The sequence below is a fragment of the Ursus americanus genome, chromosome 3, assembly GCF_024610735.1.
Source record: "Ursus americanus isolate L20-20 chromosome 3, mUrsAme1.1.p, whole genome shotgun sequence".
NCBI classification, from domain to species: Eukaryota; Metazoa; Chordata; class Mammalia; order Carnivora; family Ursidae; genus Ursus; species Ursus americanus.
Window position 1 is genome coordinate 53,067,806 of NC_142129.1, and position 14,297 is coordinate 53,082,102.

Genomic DNA, 14,297 nt, shown 5'->3' on the forward strand with positions numbered 1-14,297 from the left:
AAAAGTCTTTGAAACTATTTCATGAGAGGAATAGCTTAAAGACCTGTGGATAGATGACTAAGAGAAGACTTGGCAGTTAACATGATGCAGTTTCCTAAAGGCTGCTATGAGAAATAGGCTTTGGATCTCTATTGAGATGAAAGCCAAGAAAGGTAGGATAGAAGGCAACCAACAAACGGGCAAACAAACAAACACCAAAACCAAAAATTGCCTGCCATCCAAAGGCTATTCTAGGGTAGGCAGCATGAGAAAGTAATGCACTGCTTGCCACTGGAGGGAAAGGATGGGTAAAAGATGGACACTTTACAGGGATGTTGTTCAAGTGATTCTTTCTTTGGGTAAGCGGCTGGATCAAATGACATTTCTTTCAATTCTTAGGTGTTATGAAACTACAATACTAATGTCCCCTAAACCTCCAATACAATGACTTTTTAAATTATAAATATGATTGTTCCTGAGAAGCATTTTCCCAGTAATTAAAATGTTGTTCATTTTGGTCAATATAAAGATGGTCCTTATTTCTAAAACCTTATTTTAGGCACTGTCAGTAACAGCAAATTGCCTTATATTCACTAACTGTTTTATTTCCTGTACATTTTGAGAAATAAAATAAAATCATTAAAGAAAATTTAATTGTTCAATGATCAGAGAATGTGGAATCATGATGTTAGCAATTTCCCTCCTGATATGGTAATATGGCTGGCATTACGGAGTACATACTGTCTTCCAGACACTATTCTAAGTGTCTTGCATATAATAATGCTGAGTGTTTTGTGTAATACTTAGAAAAATCTGCAAGTGGTGTTATTATTATTCCCTTTACAGAGGAAGAAATTGAAGTCCAGAAAGTTGACAACTTGCTCATATCACACATTTGTTAGTAATAGAATCTGAAATCTAATTCAGCCAATTTGACTCTAGAGCCTACACTCTACATCACAAATCCTATTACTATAGCATATCTACACCCCATCCTAAACTAGTTTGTACGCATTTCAATACATATACACCACTTTACAGATACCTAAGAAATTAAGTTAGCATACTGTAAAACTGGGAACTCTCATTGTTTTCCTCTTAAAATGTTATGATGGTAACAAGTCTTTATTTTACCTTCCCAGCATGCTTAAGTTCTTGCTTATCCTTGTTGGCAAATCCAGTCATAGCTGTGGCTTTAATCATTCCTGTCAGAGCAAGTACTGGAGCAATACTCAGAATCAAGAGTGTCATCTCCCACCCATATATGAAGGAAATGATAATTGACAGTCCCATGTTAGTTGCATTTTGTGTTAAGACACCAATCCTTGAACCTGTTGCCTATAGTAAGACAGATTTTGGGGAAAAAAGTCAATTAATTTTAAATTTATAAGAATTCCTATTATAGTTTCTTACAAAATGAGGCAGGCTTTCTTTTTTTAGGGTTTATACTTACATTTTTACTTTGAACTTGTACTTAGAAATTAAATAATACCCATATTTAAAAAACTGTCCTCTACTAAGGAGTCATTATGCTTTGTCTATTTTATTTATTTATTTTTTAAAAGATTATTTATTTTTTTGACAGAGAGACAGAGAGAGCACAAGCACGGGGAGTGGCCAGAGGGAGAAGCAAGCTCCCTCCTGAGCAGGGAGACTGATGTGATATGGGGCTGGATCCCAGGTCTCTGGGATCATGAACTTAGTCGAAGGCAGACGCTTAAGGGACTGAGTCACCCAGGAGCCCTGCTTTGTCTATCTATATTGGATGTTGTGCTTTGACATGTCCCTATCATTCTCTGAATATGTCCTTACTTTCTGACACAGAAAGATTCTCCAGGCTCTACCCCTGGAATCTATCATTTCTCCAAGGAGTCCTGGTTCCTCCTTTTGGTGGATAATATTATTTAGAAGTCAATATATGGTGTTAGTTGTGCTCATTATTAATGGCATATCAGTGGACAGAACTGGGGAAGTGTGTGTGTGTGTGTGTGTGTGTGTGTGTAGATGCAGGCACAAACTGAAATCTATACTTCTCTATTTATATGAATCATGAATTCACATTGATACCTCCAATTCCAATCCAACACCACGAAGTTATTTTCAACTTTCTTCCTTCTTATATTTGTTATCCCCTTCGCAACAGCGAGAAAATTGGCTCTCATTTTCTTTAATTGATTTATGTGATCAAACTCTCTGATATGACGGCCCCTGCTTCTCCCTGTATGGATACGCTTCTCCCTCTGCTCTGGCTTGGCTTTCCCACACCAGGCTGCCACCACACATGGATGTGCAACTCACCATAAGAGGGCTCCAAAACTCAACATTCCCCTTCCTTCTATACTCTTAGTAACTATACCTAGTAGTGCTGAATCGAATGATTGATACTATTCATTAAGGTGTATACTTTGATATCATATGTTGTATTTCATTTTCTGCATTTTATTTGGTTTCACTGACCAATGGTTTAAAGCAGCATTATCAAAATATATCAGAAAGGAGCTGGAAACATTATGGTATAAGGTAACTTAAAAGAAATTCTGAAAAATTCCCAAATAAGTAGAAATATCTTTATAACTATTTTATGAGAACTATATATTTTCTGAATCAACTTTCAGTGGGACACATGATAAGTAATAAACTGAAATGTTAAATTCCTTTAGTGCTCAGATAAAAAAATGAGACTCCATTTACCTAGAAAAACAGCTATAATCAATAACAATAGCAATTCACATTTTAAAATATTTATTTTGTTATGATCATGAAGATATGACCATTGGAAAAGGTTTTGATAATGTTAAAATTTACATCCTTCCAGACAAATACACATACACATTCAGATTAGGATTGCTGTGTGTATGTAGCTTTGTATCCTGCTTTTATCCCTTTACATTATACTGCAAGCTTTTTCCTGGTGATTAAATAGTCTTCAAAAAATATTTAGGTTGCTTCCAACTTTTCATTATTAAAAATAAAGATGTAATGAGCATCTTTGTGCAAAATCTTTATGCTCATCTTTTATTTCCTAATGTTAATTATCTAGACTAGAGTTATATGTTAAAGGGTATATACTCTTACATGCTTGATAGATATTATCAAATTGCTTCTCTAGAAGGTTATATCAGATTTCACTAAAGTACCCTCAAGTTAGTATCATAATTAAAATAACAACAATAGGGAGCCTGGGTGGCTCAGTCAGTTAAGCGTCTGCTTTTGGTTCAGGTCATAATCCTGGGGTCCTGGGATTGAGTCCTGCATATTGGGCTCCCTGCTCAGTGGGGAGTCTGCTTCTCCCTCATGATCTCTCTCACACACTCTTTCTCTCAAATAAATAAGTAAAATTAAAAAAATAACAATAATAAAAAGTCCCGTATCTCCCAAGGCTCTGCCTTATTACTAAAATATTTATCTGGCTTCAGCTTCAAGACTCATTTGGTATTCTGCTATTTCCAGTTTGGCTCTTGAAAGAGCTTCCAGGCTGGAGTGTAGGGTGAGCAAACTACAACAGAGCCCAACAGACTTCTTAAATTAAGTAGACAAAACTGAGAATCTAGGCCAGCTAAGGAAGCTAGAGTTTATAGCACAGAACACCAGAGAAGAGAGAGGCAAACAGAAAGAGAAATCTGGATATCTGCAGAGGGTCCTCCTTGAATTCAGCTGAGAGTGCTTGTGTGAGGGCTGGGAACAGTGCTCCCTCACACCAGCCAGACTGGAAAACCTCATGCCCTCAGGATATTGGGTAGAGTAGATACGGTTCTTTCCTCAGTAGTAGGCTCTAGTCCTGCCTAACAAACCCTAAAATTAAGACCCAAATGACTGAACTGTTCCCAGGTAACTTAACTGAATCCCAGAACAAAGCAAGAATGTTCATAGAAATACAAAAATATCCAGCACCCAAAAATGTTGTATTCACAATGTGTGACATCTAGTCAAAATTTAGTAGATATATAAAAAAGCAAAACAGGACCCATGATGGCTTAAAAATCAATCAATTGAAAAATAATGACAATAAAAGTTATCACTGGATAACATATTCAAAAAGTTAAGAGATAAGGAACATATAAAAAAGACCCACATTAAAATTTTACAAATGCAAATTTCAGGGTCCATAAAGTTTTACTTTAGTAAAACATAGTCACGCCCTTTCTTTACCTATTGTGAGTGGCTGTCTTAGAATTATAATGATAGAGCTGAGTAGTTGCTAGAGTAACCATATGTGCCACTGTCCTCACTTTGTACTGCTGCTCGGTGTGCTACAAATCTGTGATGCAATTGTAATTTGAGAGCATGTTTAGTGCCACATGAACTGCTGTACTATGACATTTTATTTCAGTTTAAAAAATTACCATTGTATATCCATCATCTAAAAATAAGAAATGAAGAGAAGAGTAGACCTTGAATGTCCTGCTTTTAAGGCATAGTGGACTGTGGATTACTTTTTCTGATGAGATGCACCATATTGTGTTTATTATGACACTATATAGCATATACAAAATAGGTCAAAATTTCCAGCTAGGCACTCATCACAATATTCTTAATTCACAGGAAAGCAACATTTAGAAAACTCAGAAAATTTAAAATGGAATATCTCATTTTAGTAGAATTTCTTCATTAAACTAAAAAGTGAAGATGAAGCTTAAACCAAAGTAAGTTTCTGAGTGGCTCATTCATTGGCTAAGCAAAGAAAATCATTTATGAATAGTGAGTTAATTAAATCATGTTTAATTGCAGCTGTGGAAGAAATGTGTTCAGACGATTAGCCCTGAGGTGAGAACAGTTGCTCAAATAGTTGACAACACTGCAGCAACACCAATAGTCAATCAAAAACCAGGTATATTTTTTTGAATAGTTTTCCGCGGCTCTTGATGGATTGACATATGTTACTGATACTGCTCAGTTGTTGGTTTTGGAGGAGCCACTGCTGAATTTGAAGTGACTAAAATATTTGCTGCTATAAATGGTCTGTGTGGATCAACTATAGGTGATAATAATTCTAAGAAGTTGAATGAAAAGGAAGTCATTATAACCTGAAGTGGAATCTGCTAAGACATGTTACAACTAATGGTGATAAAAATATTTGTGGAGTAGAAAAAAAGGTTTACTTGGACAAATCTACAAAGTTTGTGAAAATGTAAGATGTTCAGAGCCTCGGTTTATTCCTTGTATTACTTATCAGCAAGTATTTTGTGGAAAATAATTTATCACATATTATTGGACCGGTATGGTCAATGATGAAGTTCATTTGGTCTTATAGACTTAACCATCTTTATTCCTATTTTTGTCAAAATTGGAAGCTGAATATCTTGACTTGTCTTACCACACAATATTTTAGGGTTTAGTAGTGATAGTTTCACTGCAATATTCTGAGTTCAGGGCTGACACCAAAATTTTCCTTTTCAAAAAGAATCACCTTTAGCCACTATGGCTCTGGATATTAGCTTTTGCTGTAGACTTGTTAACGTTTCTTAATGAATTCAACCAAAAATGGTAAGGCAAAACAGCAATTACATGCCAAACTTATACTCTGGTAGAGTCATTTCGATAATGACTATCATTGTTTGAATCACAAGTAATATCAAACTGTTTTATACACTTCCCATGTCAAAAAGTTAAATCAGGAAATGAGGTCACCATTGTCCAGGTAATGATATCCTAGGTCTGGCTAGCATCCAATCAATTTATCTGGCTCTTGGAATTAAATGAAATTTTTATGATTTCTTGGGACAATATAATTATAGTTCTGATGAGAAGAATTCTTGGAACTAACGTAGTATCTGTCAGTAGTATATCAAGTGTACACTATGGCATGAATAACACACTTTCTTGTGGACAAAAATGAGGTAACACTTTTGGGTGATGAAAAGGGGTTGCTAAAATATACAGAAATAATACCTTATAGTTTTGTGGAACCTAGTTTTCCAAGGAATCTAAAATTGCTTTGTACCCTTAATAACACTATATATTACATGGAAAACAGTCTGTTGACACATGTATGGCAGTAAGCCATTACTTGGGCTGAAATAATATCAGTTAAATTAGTTGTATTCAATCAAGTATTTCAGGAATCATGTTGTTCTATGACTTTATTTCACTAACATGTTTTCTCATGACTCTCAAAGTACCAGAGTTTCTAAAAATGGCTAAGGGTGTATATATTTTTTGGCCATTAGTAAAGGTTTCAAAGTAATATTTACTATTATTAAGGAGTTATTTTATGAACATTTACCCTAATACATTTGATAAAATAAAATTTAACTGAAATTGCATGATGAAGAAACTGAGATGGAATATGTCTTAAGTTGAAAAGATAGGAAATATGAACCCAAATTATTATTTCCTAATTCATCTCTAGTATGTTTGTGTGAGAAAATAAATAGCAGACAAAGAGAATTGGTAAATAGTTCTTCCTACAGTAAAAAGAGTATTCATTCAAGTTAGATATGAATCTGCGTTTATATTGCAAAGCAAGGGTTTATGTGAATTACATGCCAGTAGACATAGTCTCACCCTTGGAAATCTTTGCTTGTGCTGCTTTTTAAATTCAACAGCTTTAAAATTTCCCATCAGTATTTCAACCATTTAATATTTAGCTATTACTTTTCATTCAATGAAAATGATCTGACTTGTGCAGAAATTATTATGAGACCAACATTTACAAATTGCAACAAGAAACTCTCCAGTGATCAAATGGTATTAGCCAGATGCTTGTAAGTTATCAGGCTGACAAATATTTCATTAATTTTTCTCAATGAGATGCAACACTATTTGTTAAAAACAACTAATGAATGCAAAGAGAGTAAGGTTGGCCTTTTAGTTCTAATTTGTTTTTTTTTGTCTGAAGTAAATACTTGCTAAAAGAGATGTCCTACAAATCTAACATAACTGCTAGTAGGAATGCCTATTTTACTGGAATTTTAAAAAATTTGAATGATAGGTAGAAAGAGAAAAATATCAGCATGGTAAAGAAAAAAGTAGCACTACATCAAATACTTACGATGTATTATAAGCTGGCTAACTGAACATAATAAAAAAAAGTAGCAAATTTTGTGGAATGGAGATTCAACTGGAATTATAGGGATATTTCTCCCTAAGGGAGTGAACCTTGTCATTCCTAAACACGGAAAATGTCATTCAGATAATTCTATTGTGCTATGGAAGATTAATGCTATGCTCATTACTTGACTATTAAGTGAAATTTTATACATCATTTTCCCCACTTATGCCAGTAAAATTGATCTCCTCAGCCCTATTTTATTTTTTAATTTTTTAATTAATTATTTTTTAAAGAGCTTTTTTATATATTTGACAGAGAGATAGAGAGAACCAGAGAGCACAAGCAGAGGAAATGGCAGAGGGAGAGGGAGAAGCAGGCTCCCCACTGAGCAGGGAGCCCAATACAGGGCTCCATCCCAGGACTCCGGGATCATGACCTGAGCCGAAGGCAGATGCTTTGACCATCTGAGCCACCCAGGCGTCCCTCCTCAGCCCTATTTTAAAATTTAAATTCTGTCTAATAAATTTAGAACCTTACCTTCCAAATAATGAAAAGGAGTTTCAGGAAGAAATGAAGATGATGCCACTTTTCCTCTTGAGCTTTTTTTACATCATAAAATTGTTTTGCAAACCATTATGGATGCTTGTGAATATTCACAAATGTAACCAACTTGTTCTATTCTCTGGTAAGACAAATTTATCCTTAGAAGGAAAAACTACACTTTCTTCTTTTATTAAAACTTCTAAATTGTGTGTATGTTTTCATTTGGCTACCTTTTCTTTTCTTACTATTCAATTCTGAGCTCTTTAACTCACTCTTGGTATCTTCTTTAGTCTTCTGGTCATCCAATAAATGTGCTAAATCTTTTTTCCCCTTTTTTATTATTTTTTATATTCCTATATAGTTGACATACAAAGTTACATTAGTCTCAGGTGTACAGTGTAGTGATTCAATAAAATTTCTCTCTCCTTTTTTTTTTTTTTTGTGTTAAAAATATCCAGAACTGAAAGGCTTCCTTATATCTTTCATTGAGAGCTCCCAGTTAGCCCTGAGACTTACCTGGTCTCTTTAAGGATGTGAGTCATCTTAGTATAGCTTACAAACATGCACAGGTAAGTGTGTGTACATACATACACACTACATACATACACCATTTAAGAATAAAAGCAAAAAAAACCACAAAAAATAAAAACAACACCCAAGAAAGCAATATACATACTCCTTGGATTTGTGCTATATCTATGGCTAATATTGTTGTCAAGGCTCCTGTGCTGTTTTCCTTATCATCAAACCAGGAAATATCCTAGAGAAGAAGTAGAATTAAAACCATTAAAATGGTTATCAAAAACAAAACAAAACAAACAAAAAACAAACAACAAAAAACCAAACCAAACCAAAAATGAACATATGGTTACCAAAAAGATTCTTTTCTGACTTGTGATTCTGTTGTACTAGGTCAGAAGCTATTTACCCGCCCCTTCACTCCCAGGTATTTAATTCTTATAAATACTATGGATCAAATGACTTTTGTTTCTTACTTCACAAAGATTTATACTTAGATACAAAATGAAGAACATAAGCCCAATAGCTTGGAACCATTACCAATGCTACAATATTGCACAATAATCAACATCAAAAATGGTCATTTTGAACCACCAAGTAAGTTGCAATTTTACTCCACAAGTAATTTGTGAAGAGCAGACTATTTAAAAAGTTATGCACAAAACAATTTAGAAATATTTCCAAACAAAACAAATATTGTTAAAATGTCTATATTTGTAGATTTGTAGATGTGTAGATGTCCAAAGCAATCTACACATTTAATGCAATCCCTATCAAAATACCACCAGCATTTTTCACAGACCTGGAACAAACAATCCTAAAATTTGTATGGAACTACAAAAGACCCCAAATAGCCAAAGCAACTTTGAAAAATAAAAGCAAAGCTGGAAGCATCATAATTCCAGACTTCAAGTTGTATTACAAGATAATATGGTACTGGCATCTAGACAATATAGTACTGGCAAAAAACAGACACATAGATCAGTGGGACAGAATAGAAAACCCAGAAATGGACCCACAACCATATGGTCAACTAATAATCTTCAACGAAGCAGAAAAGAATATCCAATGGAAAAATGTCTCTTCAACAAATGGTGTTGGAAAAACTGGACAGCAACATGCAGACGAATGAAGTTGGAACACCGTCTTACTCCATACACAAAAATAAATTCAAAATGTATGAAAGACCTAAATGTGATTAGGAAACCATCAAAATCTTAGAGAAGAACACAGGCAGCAACCTCTTTGACACTGACTATAGCAATTTCTTACTAGACATGTCTCTGGAGACAAGGAAAACAAAAGCAAAAATGAATGACTGGGACTTCATCAAGATAAAACCTTCTTCACAGTGAAGGAAACAATCAATAAAACTAAGAGAAAACCTATGGAATGAGAGGAGATATTTGCAAATGACATATCTGATAAAGGGTTAGTATCCAAAAATCTTTAAAGAATTTATCAAACTCAACACACCAAAAATAAATAATCCAGTCAAGAAATGGGCAGAAGACATGAACAGACATTTGTTCCAAAGAAGACACACAGATGGCTAACAGACACATGAAAAGGGGCTCAACATCACTCATCATCAGGGAAATACAAATCAAAATCACGATGAGACACCACCTCACACCTGTTGAAATGGCTAAAATTAACAACATAGGAGACAGCAGATGTTGGTGAGGATGTGGAGAAAGGGGAACCCTCTTACACTGTTGGTGGGAATGCCACTGTGGAAAACATTATGGAGCTTCCTCAAAAAGTTAAAAATAGAACTAATCTATGACCCAGCGATTACACTGCTAGGTATATATCCAAAGAATACAAACATACTGATTCTGAGGGGCACATGCACCTCAATGTTTATAGCAGCATTATCAACAATAGCAAATTATGGAAAGAGCCCAAATGTCCATTGACAGATGAATGGATAAAGAAGATGTGGTACAATGGAATATTACTCAGCCATCAAAAAGAATGAAATCTTGCCATTTACAATGACGGGGATGGAGCTAAAGTGTATTAAGCTAAGTGAAGTAAGTCAGAGAAAGACAAATATCATATGATTTCACTCATATGTGGAAATTAAGAAACAAAACATACAAACATAGGGGGAGGGGAAAAAAGAGAGAGGGAAGCAAACCATAAGAGACTCTTAACTATCGAGAACAAACAGGGTTGATGGAGGGTGGGGGATGGGCTAAATGGGTGATGAGTATTGTGGAGGGCACTTGTGATCAGTACTGGGTGTTGTAAGTGATGAATCACTAAATTCTACACCTGAAACCAATATGTTAACTAACTAGAATTTAAATAAAAACTTGAAATTAAAAAAAATATTTCCAAACCTTTCTGTCTAAACTGATTAATGATAAAAAGTCTATCTCCTTCTCTTTAGGATAGATAGGCAAGATTTTCCCTGACACTTCATATTACTCCCTAGATCTTATAAACACTGGGCACTGTGAGAGGCTAAAGAGGCAAAAAAGCCAATGTAAAACCCCTGTGGCCAAGAAGCATGTGATCTGAAGGAGATAGGTCAAAAATATAAGCAATAAAAGCATTATGTTATAGCCACTTTCATTTTCTTTTTTCTTTTCTTTTCTTTTTCTTTTTCTTTTTTTAAAGATTTTATTTATTAATTTGACAGAGATAGAGACAGCCAGCGAGAGAGGGAACACAAGCAGGGGGAGTGGGAGAGGAAGAAGCAGGCTCATAGAGGAGGAGCCTGATGTGGGGCTCGATCCCACAACACCGGGATCACGCCCTGAGCCGAAGGCAGACGCTTAACTGCTGTGCCACCCAGGCGCCCCACCACTTTCATTTTCAACAGTAAATAGAGAGAGCACTTCTTAGTACTTCTCAGCCTGAGGAATTCTGATTTCCTTTTATTAGCTATTGAATGTTTCCTCCCACTCACTCAAACCACTAATATCTCTTGTGGATTAAAATCATGTGGAGCCTGTCTGAAAAATGACTTATTTTTAGTAAGTGAAGAGCAAAAGAATTGTTGGCTTACAACTCAGCCAGGGCCCTGACATCCAGGTTACATGTTTCTGCAAACTAAGTAAACAGAAGCATAACAGAGAGAGGGCTGTGCATTAATCATACAGTTGTGTGAGAAGAGAGCTCCCATGGAGGAATATGGCAAGAGAAGGGTGGGTACAACCCCAGTATGACAGCACTACTCTGTAAGCCCCTGCATTGGGAAGGTGTTCCAAAGAGTTGAGGATCCACGATACCCAAAGGGCATCCCACAGAGATCACAATTAGCACTACCATTCATAATTTTGAAAACAAAACCCCACTCAAGAGCCTAACATGTTGTAAACACACATCAGCAATGATAATAACTATAGCATTCTTGACCTGGAAGACATTTACCTGTTTTTTTTATTGTATGCTCAAAAAAATTAAGATAAACTTTACATTTTCTAATTATTTGTATATTTCAACATGGCATGGAATGCACAAAGAAATTTTAGATACAATATAAAGTAAAAATCTTGAAAGGATAATTTAATATGGAATATTACATTCTTGATTCTAGAGTAACTTGTATAACACACTAGGTGTAGGATATACATGTGACAAGTCTTAGTCATTATCTGATGTTCAATCAGCAAGATGTCCAAAATTACTTTCCAACAAGTCAGCAATGTGTACTCTAGGGACTGTATTCCAGCATAGGCAATATATGCTAAAACACTTAGAGTTTCTGGAACATAGCTGGTGTTAAGTAAAAATTAGCTTGCTTTTACTTTTCCTGATGGTAAAATGATTGTATGTAAGACTATCAGGTTTTTTGATACTAGTAAACACATTTTTTTCCTGTCAATAATTATACTAGAAGTAAAAAAAAAAAAATACAGTAACACTATGATGTATACATATTTGGTATGTATCTTCTCAATTATTATCATAACTGTATGAGGTAGGTACTATGACTATCCATGTTTTATAAATGAGGAAGCCAAGGTACTGCAGGATTAAATAACTTGTCCAAGGCCACATAGCTGGCAAGTACTGAGGTCAGGATTTGAACCTAGGCAACCAGATGCCAGAGTTTTTAATCAACTATCATGTTCTACCTCCCATTTAACTGAAGCATTATAGTTGAGTCTCATTACCTGTTTTTCTTGCTTCAGGACTTGCTACCTCAAATCCTTTTGGAAGTAGCTTTTTGAGATCCCTTAGTGATCACCATTAATTCTATCATCTCATGATTTAGAGACCCCCCAAAGAAGCCCTAGCCAATCTAATTTAAAGAGAAATAAGCAAAAATACATATCTGTTCAGAAATCCAACAGATCTTTAGGTCAATATTTACCATTAAGAAATATAAATTTAGTTTTGAGCAATGAATTATTTACAACCACTGAAGTCAGCAGCACTTAGAACATTCTTTTCAACTGGAAGGATGTCAAGTAATCAAATAAAAGACAGATTTTATACCTACAAAAAGACCACACCTGATTCCATAAATACCTCTACATGAAATGAGGTTTCAAAATAGTTATAAAAAACAGTGCAAGTCTCAGCATGCTTTCTAAGCCTTAAAAAGTCAGGACAAAAGCCAGGTAATAAGAGTCAGGCAAAAGTACACATTAGGAGTCCCTTACAATAGACAAAACTGAAATTGGGAAGGTATTTATAAAGAAAAGGCCAAATATCCTACTCTTCTTTTTCTCCAATTTGAAAAAGCAAAGATATGAAGCAAAAAGAATGCTAAAGCATGAAGAGGAAAAACAAACAATGACCTGAAAGGGAATGAGTTGAATTTATGGGGGAATTTAATAACATCTGCTGAATAGCAGAGAGTTTCTGTGTGTATCTTTGAATGTGTGTGTTTTTTGGAGGATCAGAGTTTAGGGCATTCTTATGGGCAGAAGCTACTTTATTCAAGAATGTTACTGTCCAGCTATTCACATGGCTAGTTGTAGGCAGAGCATTCACGTCTAGTATTAGTCTTCAGGATATTGGATTAATGGTAACCACTTGTTAAACTGGCTCCTGGACTTAAGACTCCACCAAAAGCATGCTGTGAACCTCTAGAGACAAAGTTCAAAGCAATGTTTGGAAAAGTTATATATGTTCTTTTGTTCAAAACATTCAGACATTCAGGGTACACTATCAAAAATTCCTGGAAATTGAAAAAGTAAATTTCCTTGAATGTGGAAAAACAGAAATTCATACAGAAAAACAAAAATGAGCAGAAATTATCAGTAAGTGTGAAATACAGTATTAGTTAAAATCCCACCTAATTTCACCAAAGATTTAAGGAAAGGACATAAAGTGTTCATAAATAAAAAACAAAATTAAAGTATAAATTTAACTTGAGTGAGCTGTGCAGGCATTAAATGGTTTTATGATCCATCAAGTATATTTTTGATTTTCTGGATTAAGGAGAGTCTCCAGTTATCTCTGACAGACCTTTGAGCAGAGAATGTCAGGCACCAACTGCTTCAGAACATCAAGTTGCTATGAGAAACCTTGCACTTGCTTTACTGAATTCTGTAACTTGTAGTTCCCCAAGAGCAAAAAGGCCTAGGAATTTTGTTACACGGCAGCAGTGACTACTGCTAAATGTCACAAGATGTAAAAACTGGCTTTGACGACTCAGGTAGAGTGACAGTAATTCTATTTCTTTCTTTCTTTCTCTTTTTTTTTTTTTTAAAAGATTTTATTTATTTATTTGACAGAGATAGAGACAGCCAGCAAGAGAGGGAACACAAGCGGGGGGAGTGGGAGAGGAAGAAGCAGGCTCATAGCAGAAGAGCCTGATGTGGGGCTTGATCCCATAACGCCGGGATCACGCCCTGAGCCGAAGGCAGACACTTAACCGCTGTGCCACCCAGGCGTCTCAGTAATTCTATTTCTGACAAGAAATGACCTTGGCAGGAAGCTATTTGCTCCTGCACAGGGAGCTCTGGTGACAGAAAGTATGGTGAATGGCTTCAAATCAATTATTGGCTTTCAGGGAACCCAATATACCTCAGCTTCTGAAAGAATTTTAGAAGTGCTGATCTGGGACATTCCTGCCATTTGCCCGCAAGATTCACCTCTCAAGATTACTACTTGATCTACCCAGTTTTAGTTATTTCACAGGAGTGATTGATCATCTGTGCATGGCAGGCCAACCTGTCAGCGAGCCTACTACCTGAATTCAGGACTTTTCTGATGAGGACAGAGAGACTGGCTGGTTACAGAAGCATAGGGTGAAAAAACTTGCACATGGATGAGAACTAGAGGAATTAACTCC

The 14,297-nt window shown here is 35.4% G+C and overlaps 1 protein-coding gene across 1 annotated transcript in view; it reads right to left on the minus strand.

The window, feature by feature from the left end:
* ABCB5 (ATP binding cassette subfamily B member 5) overlaps positions 1–14,297 on the minus strand; it is a 120,662-nt gene that overhangs the window by 27,536 nt on the left and 78,829 nt on the right. Inside the window, exons 19-20 of the mRNA XM_045793653.2 lie at positions 8,190–8,273; positions 1,114–1,317 (exon numbers count right to left, since the gene is read on the minus strand). Of these exons, the coding sequence (XP_045649609.1) occupies positions 1,114–1,317; positions 8,190–8,273 (288 nt within the window). The remainder of the gene's footprint in view (positions 1–1,113; positions 1,318–8,189; positions 8,274–14,297) is intronic.